General features: G+C 40.4%; 1 protein-coding gene across 1 annotated transcript in view; it reads right to left on the reverse strand.

The window, feature by feature from the left end:
* Nucleotides 1-15,021, reverse strand: part of LOC127425275 (histone acetyltransferase KAT6A-like) — a 65,706-nt gene that overhangs the window by 25,528 nt on the left and 25,157 nt on the right. Inside the window, exons 2-6 of the mRNA XM_051671035.1 lie at nucleotides 6,789-6,897; nucleotides 6,335-6,450; nucleotides 2,647-2,728; nucleotides 1,964-2,078; nucleotides 1,441-1,796 (exon numbers count right to left, since the gene is read on the reverse strand). Of these exons, the coding sequence (XP_051526995.1) occupies nucleotides 1,441-1,796; nucleotides 1,964-2,078; nucleotides 2,647-2,728; nucleotides 6,335-6,450; nucleotides 6,789-6,897 (778 nt within the window). The remainder of the gene's footprint in view (nucleotides 1-1,440; nucleotides 1,797-1,963; nucleotides 2,079-2,646; nucleotides 2,729-6,334; nucleotides 6,451-6,788; nucleotides 6,898-15,021) is intronic.

The following is a 15,021-nucleotide window of genomic DNA, read 5'->3' on the forward strand; positions in this document are numbered from 1 at the left end:
CGGCTTTTCAGCCGGGTGCCTTTCAGTGGCCCAAACAGGGCATTAAGTATTTGGATATTTTATTCCCAGCAAATTTTGACCCTTTAATAAAAAGGTTTGAGTGATTTTGGCAGGTGGGCTTCATTACATTTATCAATTATTGGGAAGGTTAATGTTATTAAAATTCATTGTATTAAAAAATTCAACTACCTGCTACAGTCACTCCCTATAGATGTCCCCTCTCTTATTTCAAGCAATTTGATAGCATACTGAAATCCTTCATTTTGAATGGGAAATGTCACAGATTACATTTCAGTAAACTGCATAGACCAATTGCCAAAGGTGGTCTAGGCCTACCCAATATTTTGTTTTATTACGCATTCGGTCTCAGACATTTGACTCATTCGCCTCCACCTGAGAGAGCCCCTCCCTGGTTTTGTATTGAACAGGAAGTTCTTGCCCCTATTTCACCATTGCAAAGTCTTTCTATCAAACTAACTGGAGAAGTTAAATTACACCGTTATCTCGCATTTACACTCAGTATGGATAAAAGTGTCCAGAGTGTTTAATTTGAACATTTATTTAAATGTTGCCTCGAGCTTATGGTTGAACCCCAAATTATGTATTAATAAGTCCCCTTTCTGCTGGTCAGAGTGGATTGTGAGGGATGTTAATACACTCGGTGACCTATATGAGAGCAGAGTGTTGAGATCCTTTGAAAAGCTGGTTCAACATTTTGGGATTCCCAGATCTCAATTCTTTAGGTATTTACAGCTGCGCCACCTGCTCTGTTCCATTTTTGGGAGTAGCATACACCCCCCCTAAAGTGGCAGGTACTCTGGAAGTGGTGATTACTGCTTTTGGAAAAGGTCATGAGGCATCAGTGTATTACTCCCTGGTAATTCAGAGTCTGGGGGAAGGAGCTTCAACTTCTCTCAAGAGATTATGAGAGAAAGATTTAAACTTGGTATTGGAGGAGGGAGTGTGGGCTAGGATAAAAAAAAAAAAAAAAGTCTACATCTAGACATGCAAAGGTGTGCCTCATGCAGTTTAAGATTTTACATCAATTCTATTGGACTCCTTCTAGATTGCACAGGCTTGGTCTTAAAGACACACCCACCTGCTGGCGATGCCAATCAGAAGACGGGGACACAATCCAGGAGCTGGTTCTTTATAATAAATCAGTCAAAAAGTTTATGGGTGTTTGTACTTAAGGCTCCTAAATATTAAATAATAATTACAGACTGGTTGTTAATATGATAACGAGTAGTGATGGAACAGAGTTTTGCAATAAATGGTACTTTAAAAAAAAAAAAAAAAAAAAAAAGTACAAATCCCATCTCTACCAGGCGTGACAACAAATTTCCAATTATTCGGTCTGTCTTCACTGAAAGCAAAATACTACGCAAAGAAAAAAGTTAAGTGCCAAATATTTAAGGTGTAGTTTTTGACCTGTCTTACCTCCTATCCTGTCATCCTGCTCACCCTTGCGATTGCTCTTCTTGCGCATGCGGTATTGCTGGGAATAGTCCACCACTTCAGTGCGAGCTTTCCGCCCATCTGGGGATGGCGTGAAAAACTTGCTCAGAGCATCGATCAGGCCCTTTGTCTTTTTGTTGAAGCGCAGGCCACCCTGCTCTGAATTTTCGCCGTGGAGAGAGAACAGCATGCGATCGTCACCGGGGTAACCTTCACATGAGGAGCTTGAGGAAGAGTGTGGGGAGGAGGAGCCTTGTGAGCACTGGTCCACGCCTCCAACACCCCGCCTTCTCCTGCCACGCCCACCACCTCGAAGCTTTTTAAAGGGGCGGCCCGGTCTGAGGACAAGAACGTTTTATGCCAACTTTTTAATTCAGGTATTTTAAAGTGTTACAAATTAGTAATAACTCATATTGAAAAAAACAAGCTTTTTTAAAAAACAATTGGAGCACAGACAATATGCAAGCAAATATGGATGTGAAGAAGTTTAAATGGTTAAAAATACCTGCCCTTCGGCCGTCCCAGTGGTGCATTGTATCTCCGTTTGATTTGTGCTGCTTTTTCATGTAAAAGCTTTTTTCCCTTTTTTCTCGGCCGACAGATCTGACAGATCCACATGCCTGCAGAGCAGCAATCAAGAATCATTTACCCTATCACAATTACTAATGACCACAGAGAAAACAAATTATTATGGGAAAGAATACTACATCAAATAAATACACGATTAATAGAGGGAATGTTAAAGCTGAAGTATGTCTTTTCTATGCCTCTGGCATCACCAAACAGAATTGCAAAAATAAAAGTTTTCAAACAGCTATCCAAATACACATTCCTCCCCACCCTGTTATCGAACAATCAGACTCTCCCGCCCCAAACTCACACCATTGGTTGAATCAATATTGTTATGTCGGACTGGAAGGGTCGCCCAAAGCGTAATTTTTACAGCGCCACACACACACACAGTGTTTACATTTTTTGAGAAAATTTACCTACAAATAAATTATAGTTGTTTATGCATATTAAACTGCGATAGGAGAATGTATTTTAACAACTAAAAGTAACACATTTTAGCTTTAAAATTACATGTATATTGTGAGCTCCAGCCACCAATCCACTGATTACAGCAGTTTCAAATTCAATGTTTAGATGTTGTGTACGCATGTATTTGAATGTGTGGGCACAACTCACCTTTCGGCATCCGCATGAGTGGAGGGTCACAACACTCCATGTGGAAACCTCGGTCACAGGAGTCACAAAACAACATGTTGTCCTGTAAAACGCAAACACGCATAGACAAGAGTCAATGTCTGGACTACTAACAACAAGGACACTTATTTTGACTGTTTGCACTGTGATGGCAAAGAACACAGCCAAGTATTCCATGCGACCATGGCTCTAAATTCTGTACTAAAATGGCATAAAGGGCTGTGTCCCAATTTTCTTACAATCCAGACAAAACAGTATGCATGATTAGAATTAGTGCATCCCAAATTATAGATGATATATTATTTTAGTGTAATATATATACAGCTCTGGGAAAAAATTAAGAGACCACTGCAAAATTATCAGTTCTCTGGATTTACAATTTAAAGGTATGTGTTTGAGTAAAATTAACATTTTTGTTTTATTCTATAAAGTACTGACAACATTTCTTCCAAATTCAAGACAAAAATAATGTCCTTTAGAGCATTTATTTGCAGAAAATGATAACTGATCAAAAGTATAAAGTACGCAAGTATAAACACCATGGGACCACGCAGCCATCATACCGCTCAGGAAGGAAACGCATTGTCTCCTAGAGATGAACGTAGTTTGGTGTGAAAAGTGCAAACTAATCCCACAACAACAGCAAATGACTTTGTGAAGATGCTGGAGGAAACAGGTAGACAAGTATCTATATCCACAATATCTATTATCCTGCTCAGCAAGGAAGAAGCCACTGCTCCAAAACCGCATTAAAAAGCCAGACTACAGTTTGCAAGTGCACATGGGGACAAAGATCTTACTTTTTGGAGAAATGTCTTCTGATCTGATTAAATAAAAATGAACTGTTTGGCCATAACGACCATCGTTATGATTGGAGGAAAAAAGGTGAGGCTTTCAAGCCAAAGAACACCATCCCAACCGTGACGCATAGGGGTGGCAGCATCATGTTGTGGGGGTGCTTTGCTGCAGGAGGGACTGGTGCACTTCACAAAACAGATGGCATCATGAGGAAGGAAAATTATGTGGATATATTGGCACAACATCTTAAGACGTCAGCCAGGAAGTTAAAGCTCGGTCGCAAATGGGTCTTCCAAATGGACAATGACCACAAGCATACCTCCAAATCTGTGGCAAAATGGCTTAAGGACAACAAAGTCAAGGTATCTGAGTGGCCATCACAAAGCCCTGACCGATAGAAAATTTGTGGGCAGAACTGAAAAAGCCAGTGTGAGCAAGGAGGTCTACAAACCTGACTCAGTTACACCAGTTCTGTCTGGAGGAATGGGCCAAAATTCCAGCAACTTATTGTGAGAAGTTTGTGGAAGGCTACCCAAAACATTTGACCCAAGTTAAATAATTTAAAGGCAATGCTACCAAATACTAACAAAGTTTATGTAAACTTCTGACCCACTTGGAATGTGATAAAAGAAATAAAAGCTGAAATAAATCAATCTCTGTACTATTATTCTGACATTTCACATTCTTAAAATAGTGATCCTAACTGACCTAAGACAGGCAATGTTTTCTACAATTTAATGTCAGTTATTGTGAAAAACTCAGGAGTATGTAAACTCTGTTGATGGAAACACCTTGTTGATGAGGTAAACAGAGAATGGCCAGACTGGTTTGAACTGACAAAGTCTACGGTAACTCCGATAACTGCTCTGTACATTTGTGGTGAGAAGGGTGTAAAGTAACAAATTACAAATACTCTCGTTACTGTAATTAAGTAGTTGTTCCCAGGAAATGTACTTTAAGTAGTTTAAAAATGGTGTACTTTTATTTGAGTACATTAAGTGCTGTAACCGTACTTTTACTGCGCTATTTTCCCCTCGTCTGTGTTCGCCACTTTCCTGTCCTGATTTTATTTTCATCCATCAATGTGATTGGCTACAAGAGTCTCGTGACTCCCGTCAAATCAAAACACATATAGAAAACCTGAACGGCAGCAGGTGCCAACTGCTATAAATCATCATGGATGTGGAGGATACCTCAAGGAGCATTTCAACACCTGAACATCCATGCCACTAATCTGATGAAACATATTGAGGTAAATTTCATATTTCTGCTTACTAGATTCTCTGTATCTATAATGTAGCCAGTAAATGGTGCTAGGTCATCTAGACCAGGGGTGCTCATTACAGCGATCACAATAGCAAGACAATCACTGGTTGATCTCAATAAAATCTAAAAGATTGACTTATTACATGTGCGTGTTCCGAGAGTGCTCACGCTAATCCGGAGATGCACCTTAAATGGTCAAATATACTTCATAATTCCACCAAAATGCCCGTCTTGGCGAAGTATTAATGTAAACACAGTCAGTTATGTCTAAAGTGAACGTGAACAGTGAGGTAAAAAGCAGATTTGTATCAAAATGTCAGACTTGAAGTGTACAGGTAACCAAATTGACCACTGTCTAGTATGTCATTAAAAGGTTATTAATCAAACAAAAACAAGAAAATTAGAAAACCACTCACTGCTTTTGGCTGAACAACTTTAATAACTGTAAAAGTATTAATACAATATAATAAAACAGTGGCATTTTTAATAATATTTTTTTTATAATATTGTAAATGTTTAATAATACCAATCTCTGGTGAAGGAAGTGTGTTAATTTGAATAATACATTTCCAGGGAAGTAGAGATGATAAAATAATTTATAATTATGCTCAGCATTCATCAAGTTTTTCTAATGCCTGATAGAAAAGTATCAACTTTTGTAAAGCAATACTTCAGGCAGAATATTCCTATCAGTCACAAATACACTTCAGAATATTGTGTATCATGCATTAGAATGAGTGCACAACTATTTCTGGGCTTAAAAGATACATATTAAATCAATGCAGAACATTGTATCTCAAAACGGAATACAATTGGCCCCCCATGTACTACTTTAAGCCCAATTTGGCCCCTGTACCAAAAAAACCCGTGGCCCTGTACTAAAAAAAAAAAAAAAAAAACTTTGCCCACGCATGCTATATACCCCCTCTAGAACATGACATGCCAAGTTACAGTCTTTTTTTGGCTTTCTTAGCATTTTTTTGTATTCTTTGCATTGGTTTGAGCATAATGTTTTATGCCCAACAAAAACTAGCTCTGTTGCCATTAAGGGCAATTTAGACCCTAAACAAACTGATTTTATTGTAATTGTTTCATACATTCCGATTTAAAATTTTGATCAGTGTATTGAAAATAACCTTTTCATCTTTGTATTCATGTCTCTCTGTTATTTTTTTGGAATCAAATATATGTAGTGTTTATCATAGATAAATGATGTATTTTAAAATTTGGCAGTCAAAAATAAAATTGTTGGAGAATACCTAGATTTTTCATTCTTTCTGACATATAGCCATAAAAGGGAATGTGAATTACAGTATGTATTCTACATTTTTTAATTGCAGCAGTGTTTATTATAATGGGGAATATACTGTAGCTTTTGCAACCCAATACTCACTACTCAGGAGTACTTCTAGATGAGCTACACTTTTACTCTTATTTGAGTAGTTTTTAGGACAGGTAACATTTTTTGGATATATCAGTACTTTTACTTAAATATAATTTTTAAGTACTCTTTCCACCCCTGGTGTCACATGGTCAATGGACAAATTTTAGCCTAAATAAAAATGATATGGCAGCAGCCATGGGCAATCTCCTGAAAAAAACCTACAGCATTTTTTCCTTGGTCCTGGCAGCTGCTGCAGGTCTTGCACTCGATACACTGCCACCACAGAGCTTTGACCCGTGTTGTTAGCTCTGGAGAGAACTTCAGACAGGATGGGTGACCTGAGAAGATAGATAATCATACTCAATGTGGACTCATAGGGACTTCTGCATTAGAAGTTTTAGAACTTAAACTAAGTGGAACAACCACTTTTGTTAATTCCAAATATCAGCCAATTCATTGGCCTTGGTCCATCACTAGTCAACACCACATTTTTTCTGTACGCACCAGACAAACTGTTGTACGTTTAATGTGATCCAATAAACACAAAAGCCCAATATTCTATTTTGTTCTCCATAATAACCTGTATGACTGAAAGAAACTTAAGGTTATAAAAGAGCAATAACAAAATTCTGGGTCAAAGTTGAGTGGACTTTTGACATTTCCACCTCATACTTACCACTGTTCCCACAGTCTGCACAGGAGATGAGCTCTTCTGGCTTCTTGTCACGATTCTGTTCCTTGGTCCCCAAACAGAAACTACAGATGGGTATGGGCTCTGCCACAGGCTAAAAGAGGTGCAGAGACAAAGAGAGAGAGGGCGCATAAATAACTCACTCTAATACTAGGTAAGAGGTTGAGCTGATCTATTGACAAGGTGAAACAACACAGCTTTGAACATCGTGTTATAATTAATTGCCCTTTTTGAACTGTATTAAGGCCTGCTTCATTCAGCTTGGCACTCAGGACACTGATAATGCTTCTCCACAGAGAGATATTTAAAGCCAAAAGCAAACTGACTCTCCAATTTTGCTCCAGGAAAATCACTCAAATAATTAAACTGTGTCTCTTTTCTGTAGAGCTGGTCTTGAAAGGACAGTGTTGTGCAATTATTTAATTGAGTATAATCTACTTTAGATTGTTTCTTCCCTTAAAAAAAAAAAAAAAAAACTGTGGTTGGTCACTTTACATGTCGCTCAGATAGACCCTTTCTGTCTAGGTGGTTCTTTGCAGGTATAAGCCTCAAAGTAGACAAAACTTTATGCTGATAGTGAAAAGCTTGGCTGCACAAAACCACCTCTACTGTCTCTGAAGGGATAAGGGATGCAAAAGCCCCTGCAAAACAGCACATTTATTGATAAATGGAACAGTTCGATAAGCATTGGCCATAGTTTTGCTATTTGCAGAGGGGCAACTTGATCACAGTGGATGAGTGGGACTAGAAGTGAGTTTATTGTCAGGGTATGGGCATAAAGAATAAGCATCAACACATGCCTAAGTCACACCATCTGACATTTGCTGCTGGAGCACCTTTAATCATTCAGTGTGTCCAAGAGAGACCCACACACGACATATTGTGCATCATACACCATTCAAACTGACAGACAGGCACGTGACGGCAAGGAGACAGAAACATGGGGACAAAATGTTGCTCAAAAAGAGCTGAACCTATTACAGCCGTATTCAAAGGCGTAACCGCCATACTAAAACCCAACAGTTCAGATGTGGTTCAACAATAACATTAATACCAAGGCAGCAATACAAACATGTGAAGAGTAATACTTTGGTTTTGAAAAAGCATTTATGTAGACTGCACCGCAATAGGCTAAAATGGCAGCAATTGTAAAGAAACACGCTGTGGGTATTAGAATGTCAGTGAGACTGAAAGTCTGTTTGTATGGCACTAATGGCTAGCTGCAGAAACAATGAAAAAAAAAAAAAAAAAAAAAAGAAATGGCAGGTTTAGACTGGAAGAAAACATTTCAGTGTGAATATGAGGGTATTTCTAGAGTTTGGATGCATGAGAGAGAGAGAACCAGTGGTGAGCAGGTCCAGGCAGGAGAGAGGACAGAGACAGTGTGATTTATCAGGTTCATTTTCCTCTGACTCAGGTCCACACACATACACTCAAGGGCAGGACTCCAAGAAAACAAAAACGTTGAAAACACTTTTCTTAGCTTACAACCGAATCAGAACAAGAACACTGCTCCATATTTTCAACATAAATTACCATAAAGTTTTTAGTCAAGTCTTTAAAGTTCCCAAATCTAATAGGCTATAGAAATCTGCCAACCTTCATTCCAGTATGTCATTGTGGCAGGGAGGACGGCGGGCCCGGGTCGTGATGCTGCACACCTGGCCCCTAATCAGGCTAATCAAGCCCTCGAGAGGGATAAAGGCGACTGGAGGCGGCAGTTCGAGAGTGAGTGAGTTACGGGCAGCTGCCCTACATGTGTTTATGTTTGTGTCTTTTTGTTTTATTAAAAGATTATTTATATTGTCAAGCCGGTTCTCACCTCCTCCTTTCCATTGAACTTCGTTACACTGGTGCCGAAACCCAGGAGGGAGAAGGGATGCACCGTAGTAGTGTCCTCGCCACTACCATCCACTCCAACAGAGCAGCTGCGGCCATCCGCCGGGGGACGGAGGAGCCCGGCAGCCTGAGAGCGGAGGAACTGCCGCCAACCGCGAGGGGAGGAGGGGCTCCTAGCCGACCTCCTGGAGCGGTCAGGGCCGCTGCCAGGGGTGGAGGAGACCCCTACTGGCTGCTAAAATGCGGCGGGGTCAAGAGAGGACCGCCAACCGCGAGGGGATCCTCGCTGACCTCCTAGAGCGGGAGAACCACTGCCAGGGGCGGGGGAGACCCCTACCGTCCACCGTAAACGCAGCAGGGCGTTCCGTCGACCCAGGGAGGCGTGGCAGTCATCCACTAGAGGGTGGAGGAGTGGACGAGGCCCAGGCTACAGTGTATCGGAGAACCGGCGAGTACGTTTTTTAATCTCTCTCTCTCTCTCTCCCACTGTCGCTCCGTGTTGGCCTTTTCCTCTCGTTTTTTTTGTTGTTGTTGTTTTTTCCCTCTCCTTGTCACCCTCCCAGGCCCGAAGAAGCGGGGATGACCTGCCAGCAGGCGGGGCCGGAAGGGCACGCCCCCCCGGAAAATCCCATTCATTTATACCATAGACGAATTGACTTTCAACGATAACTTATAAATAGTGGTGCACCAATCAGGAAATTCGAGGCCGATACTGATCTTTTAACACTAAGATCGGCCGATACTGATTTTTTAAAAGTGCCCTTTGCCACACTTTTGCAAGTTATATGCTGCAGTTATATGTTCATGCCCCACACAGAAAATTACAGTACACTTTACAAAAATATTCCATTTGTTAACATTATTTAAAGAGCACCTATTATGGTTTTTAAACATGCCTAATTTTGTTTTAAAGGTCTCATACAATAGATTTACATGCATCCAAAGTCAAAAAACACTTTAATTTGCTCATAATTTAAATTGCAGCATTACCTTTTTTTCCCAGTGTCAAAAAACGACTCATTCAATGATCCGTTCTAAAGGATTCATTCTAAACTCCTCCTTTCAGAGAGCCTACTCTGCTCTGATTGGTCAGATGTCCCAGTCTGTTGTGATTGGTCTACCGCTTAGTGTAGTGTTTGAGGGCGGGTCAAAGCTGTTCGCGAGCAGCCAATGAAGACCAGAGGCGGGTTTTTTGTTACCAAATTACGTAGGTTAGTACAGGAAGTCTGGAATTACTAACGACTTGTTTCAGGTGTTCAGAATTGGTTCTTTCTTTTGGGAGTCAATAACTCCATTTGTTGTGCACTTTGTTTCTTTGAAACTTTGCAGACTTTTTTACATTCACAAACAGCTATTTAACACTATATGAAAGGTAATATTTGAAAAACCATAATAGGTGCTCTTTAACAACCTTACTGTAGTTAACATGAACTAATGAACTTAATGTTAGTTACAACATATACTAATACATTTTTAAAATCAAAAGTTGTATTAGTTAATGCACATTAATGCACTATGAACTAACATGAACTAACAATGAACAATTGTATTTTTATTAACTAACATTATGATTAATAAATGCTGTAAAATTATACTGTTCATTGTTTGTACATGATACCTAATGCATTAACTAATGTTATTAGAAATTAAACCTTTTTATTAAGGGTTACCAATAATACATTAAAATTACATTAATTGTGAATTGCTAACATTTATTTATATTGAAAACAGTTATGAATATGAATATTAAAAAGCCATTATGACATACTGGCAACCAGTAAAAACAATGAGAGCATCACACACAGCAGAGATATGTTCAAAAATAAGAAATATATATCCATTACAATCTCTAAAACTGCTCCAGTGAGAAATCATTAATATCTATGATTTGTTTACCGTCTTTGGCATCTTGTAACACAAATCACTAATTATTAAGCAAATGTGTGAAAACGCGGTGCCGTTATTGAAGGTTAAACAGTTGTATCTGTTATAAGTGGTATTGTGACCACCATTAATCTGATTTAAATTAGGATCGTCAGAGGATAGCGCTGGGACAAGTGACTGATGAGATACTTAGAGCACCTGCAGAGCGCACATGTTTGATTGACACGAGAGCACTCATGTTAAAAGTAGTAAAGCTAAAAGCGCACATGATGGCTCAATCAGTCTCTATCGCTTCACACAACGTCTGATTGTCACGACTCGCTTTACATAACGTGTACTCAGGTTTGTATTTGCATGTTTAATTGTTGTTTGATTCATTTTTATACCCGTTAGCAGCCTCTTTATCCTCTTCCTGCTCACAGTGCAGTGAGTTAGAATTACTACCGTAATGACTCTAGAAAATGGGAAACTTAATATTCATACATGCGTGATTCTTACACTTTTAGAACAAAACGACATTCATGTGAATTACATCATGTCTGAAAGTTTAAATTCGTGAATGCTTAGAACTGCCAACAACTCACCCTCCAAAGGCCACTCTGTCATTCTTCAAGGGCTGAGCAAGCGCTCATTCATTAGAGTAGCAGTGCAGGGCTCAACATTAAGCACTGTCATGTACTTGTCCTCCAGACAAGTAAATTGGTCATTCACTTGTCCGATTAAAAAGTTACTTGTCCGGAGAGAAAAAAGTACATTTAAGTTACATGCTCATGTAACATCAAAGTTTATGTTGTATATTTTTCTAAAATTATGACCGATGCCCAACCTAACAGTGTACCTATGCAATCAACTCTGTGTGACAGAAATGTAAACTGCACTGGGTAGGGGAGGAGGCTATTGTCATATGATAATTATTTTACGTCACATATGGTATTCAAATAAAGGACAGCTTCCATTGCCATCATTTACAGCAGGGGTGCTCACACTTTTATGGAATGAGATCTACTTTTTCATCATGTTATTGCAGCAAGATCTACCATGTACAATAAAGGCTATACATTATCATAATACCAAAATTTCAGTAGTCAGTAGTGAAATTTGACAATTCTCAATACCAGCTTCAAAATCACAACAAATAATAACACTAACTAATATATCAATTATGGAAGAATGGTTTCAAGTTCTTAAGCAATTATTCAAGACTAGTAATAAAATGGGGGCCTGGGTAGCTCAGTGGTAAAAGACGCTAGCTTCCACCCCTGGAGTTCGTGAGTTAAAATCCTAATCAGAGATTACATCTGCTCTGTGCTGCCTGCCTCACTGAACCCATTGCAGTTTGCTTACCGCAACAACCGCTCCACTGAAGATGCCATTGCATCTACACTACACACTGCTCTCTCCCACCTGGAAAAAAGGAACACTTATGTGAGAATGCTGTTTGTAGACTACAGCTCAGCATTCAACACCAAAGTGCCCTCCAAGCTTTACATGAAACTCCAGGCTCTGGGCTTAAACAGCTCGCTGTGCAGCTGGATCCTGGACTTCCTGTCAAGCAGACGCCAGGTGGTTAGAATGGGCAGCAACATCTCCTCATCACTGACCCTCAACTCTGAAGCCCTGCAGGGCTGTTCTCAGCCCACTCTTGTATTCCTTGTACACACATGACTGTGTGGCAACAAACAGCTCCAACGCCATCATTAAGTTTGCTCATGATACGACGGTGGTAGGTCTGATCACTGACAATGTGATCACAGCCTACAGAGAGGAGGTGCACACTCTGGTGTCAGGAGCACAACCTCTCCCTAAATGTCAGCAAGACCAAGGATCTTGTGGTGGACTTCAGGAGAAAAGACAGAGAACACAGCCCCATTACCATCAATGGAGCACCGGTGAAGAGAGTCAGCAGCTTCAAGTTCCTCGGTGTCCACATCACAGAGGAACTCAGATGGTCCGTCCACACTAAGGCCATTGTGAAGAAGGCTCATCAGCGCCTCTTCTTCCTGAGACAGCTGAGGAAGTTTGGAATGAACCACCACATCCTCACACGGTTCTACACCAGCACTGTAGAGAGCATCCTGACTGGCTGCAACACTGCCTGGTACGGCAATAACACCGCCCACAACCGCAAAGCCCTGCAAAGGGTGTTGCGAACTGCCAGACACATCATCGGAGGTGAGCTTCCCTCCCTCCAGGACATTTATACCAGGCGGTGTGAAAAAAGCTGAGGATCATCAGAGACTCCAGCCACCCGAGCCATGGGCTGCTCTCACTGCTACCATCAGGCAGGCGGTATCACAGCATCAGGATCCTCGCCACCAACCGGCTCCATGACAGCTTCTTCCCCCAAGCAATCAGACTTTTGAACTCTTGATCTCTCACGATCAATATACATCAGCACTGCACTTTAGTAATCTTATTATCTCACACTGGACTGTCATAAATTATATTCTCTCTTAACAACACACTGGCAACTGACTATCAACCGACAGCCTGAATGTCAATACAGTACAATACAACCTACTGTATATTTTATATACCCTTTATATACTATTTTTATTGTATGTGCATTCTATATTATGTGTATGTGTATTCTATATTGTGTGTATTGTATACTGTACATTGTATATTATTATTGTGTTGTGTAATTGCGTATATTAGATATGTAAATTGTGTTGTGTAAATCTGATGTTTATTGTAAATTGGTATGTCTCATCACTGTCATGACTGCTACGTTGCTCGGAACTGCACCCAAGACTTTCACCCACTGTTGCACTTGTGCATATGGTTGTGTGACAATAAAAGTGATTTGATTTTATGTTTTGTGTCTTTTTGTTTAAGTTTAAATTAAAATATTATTTTGACAGTTCCCACCTCCTCCTTTCCCATTTTAACCTTGTTACATTGGTGCCAAAGCCAGGGAGGGAGGAGGGATGCGCTGTTGTGGAGTCCTCGCCACTGCCGTCCACCCAAAGGAGCAGCCGCAGCTGTCCGCTGGGAGACGGAGTCGCCGCTGCCGGCCGCCTGGACGCGGAGGAATGGCCATCATTCGCGAAGGGAGGAAGGGCTCGCTGCTGGCCACATGGAGCGGTGGAGCCACAGCCAGGGGTGGAGGGGCTCCCTACCGGCCGCCAGAACGCGGTGGGGCATTCCATCCGCCAGGGATCAGAGGACATGCTCTGGTCCAAGCGGGAAGGAGCGGCTGTCGTCCGCCAGAGGGTGGAGGAATGATTGAGGACCAGGCGACAGCGTGTCAGGGAACTGGCGGGCAAGTTTTTTCGGAACTCATGGTAAACAACTACATTACCCATGGTACAGCAGAGAATGATCCACCAATCAGAGAACAAAGCCAACGAAACCCATGAAACTTGCTTCGGAGCGACTGCACGCTCCCATGAGGCACTGTGAATGACAGAGTCGGTCTCCCTTCACCCTTAAACAACTAATATATTTGTATATATAAGGATATTTTCTAATATAGTTTAAAAAAACTTAAAGTATTTAGTTTCTATTCTGATAATTAAAATAAATTAACTAGTTTTAAATATTCCCATCCTTTTTTATTCAATGACATCATCCGCAGTGCTTCATGGGATTGTAGTTTGTGACCTCATGAAAGACGCTAGGTACACATTCTTGTACCTTTGTCTTTGTCCGATTTTCAAATACTTTTTTGCCTCTAAACAAAATTTGTGATGTTGCGATTCATCCCGGATCTGGTTAGTTTGGTTCATGGCTCACAACTCTTTTATGAAGGATTTTATTAAAAGTCTATGGAAGAAATGAATTGGGAAAATACTTCTGGAAACCAGACGGCTGAAAAAGTGGGCGGGCACTGTTGCGCTCTATTACAATACCTCTGTCAGCAATGAATGACAATATCCACACTTTCCGGATCAATGTCGTCAGTGTATTTATCTTGTAGCACCAGTCTGATCTCTCAGGTAATACTAGAGTGCAGAGATGGTTGGCAAAGATAAAAATGTCCCAATATGATTCGATCCTAATTAGGCATATTTCAGTTATAATGTCCATTTTGTTTACATATGAAATAAATTCTCACAGCTAATGCTGTTAATTATACAGGGAATCTTCTAACTTGGTACATTACGAAAATATTATAGGTGCTGTAAGCAATTTTAACCATTCTAGAATTTCCACAAGGTGAGGCGTTGGATTAGCCATGCCCCCTTTTTCCAAAAACCCGTAATCCGAAGATGCCAAAAGAACTTTATTAAGACCGACACAAGCAGAAATGGTTGTCAAAAACAACAGCAGCAAAATAGCGCCCTCAAATGACATAAAAAAGCCTCAATAATTCTCTGCAACTTCAATACTCTGAGAATGCGCAAAATGACTGACAGGCAGAAAGCATCATTGTCCACGGCCTGGGGACACATTTTTGTTTGCTGTTTACAATCTAGAGCTGACAGAGACCAGTGAGATATCTCAGGACACTTATTTCATTAATATCTTTCAGGGAGTAGTACAATTTTTT

The sequence above is a fragment of the Myxocyprinus asiaticus genome, chromosome 3 (genome assembly GCF_019703515.2).
Source record: "Myxocyprinus asiaticus isolate MX2 ecotype Aquarium Trade chromosome 3, UBuf_Myxa_2, whole genome shotgun sequence".
NCBI classification, from domain to species: Eukaryota; Metazoa; Chordata; class Actinopteri; order Cypriniformes; family Catostomidae; genus Myxocyprinus; species Myxocyprinus asiaticus.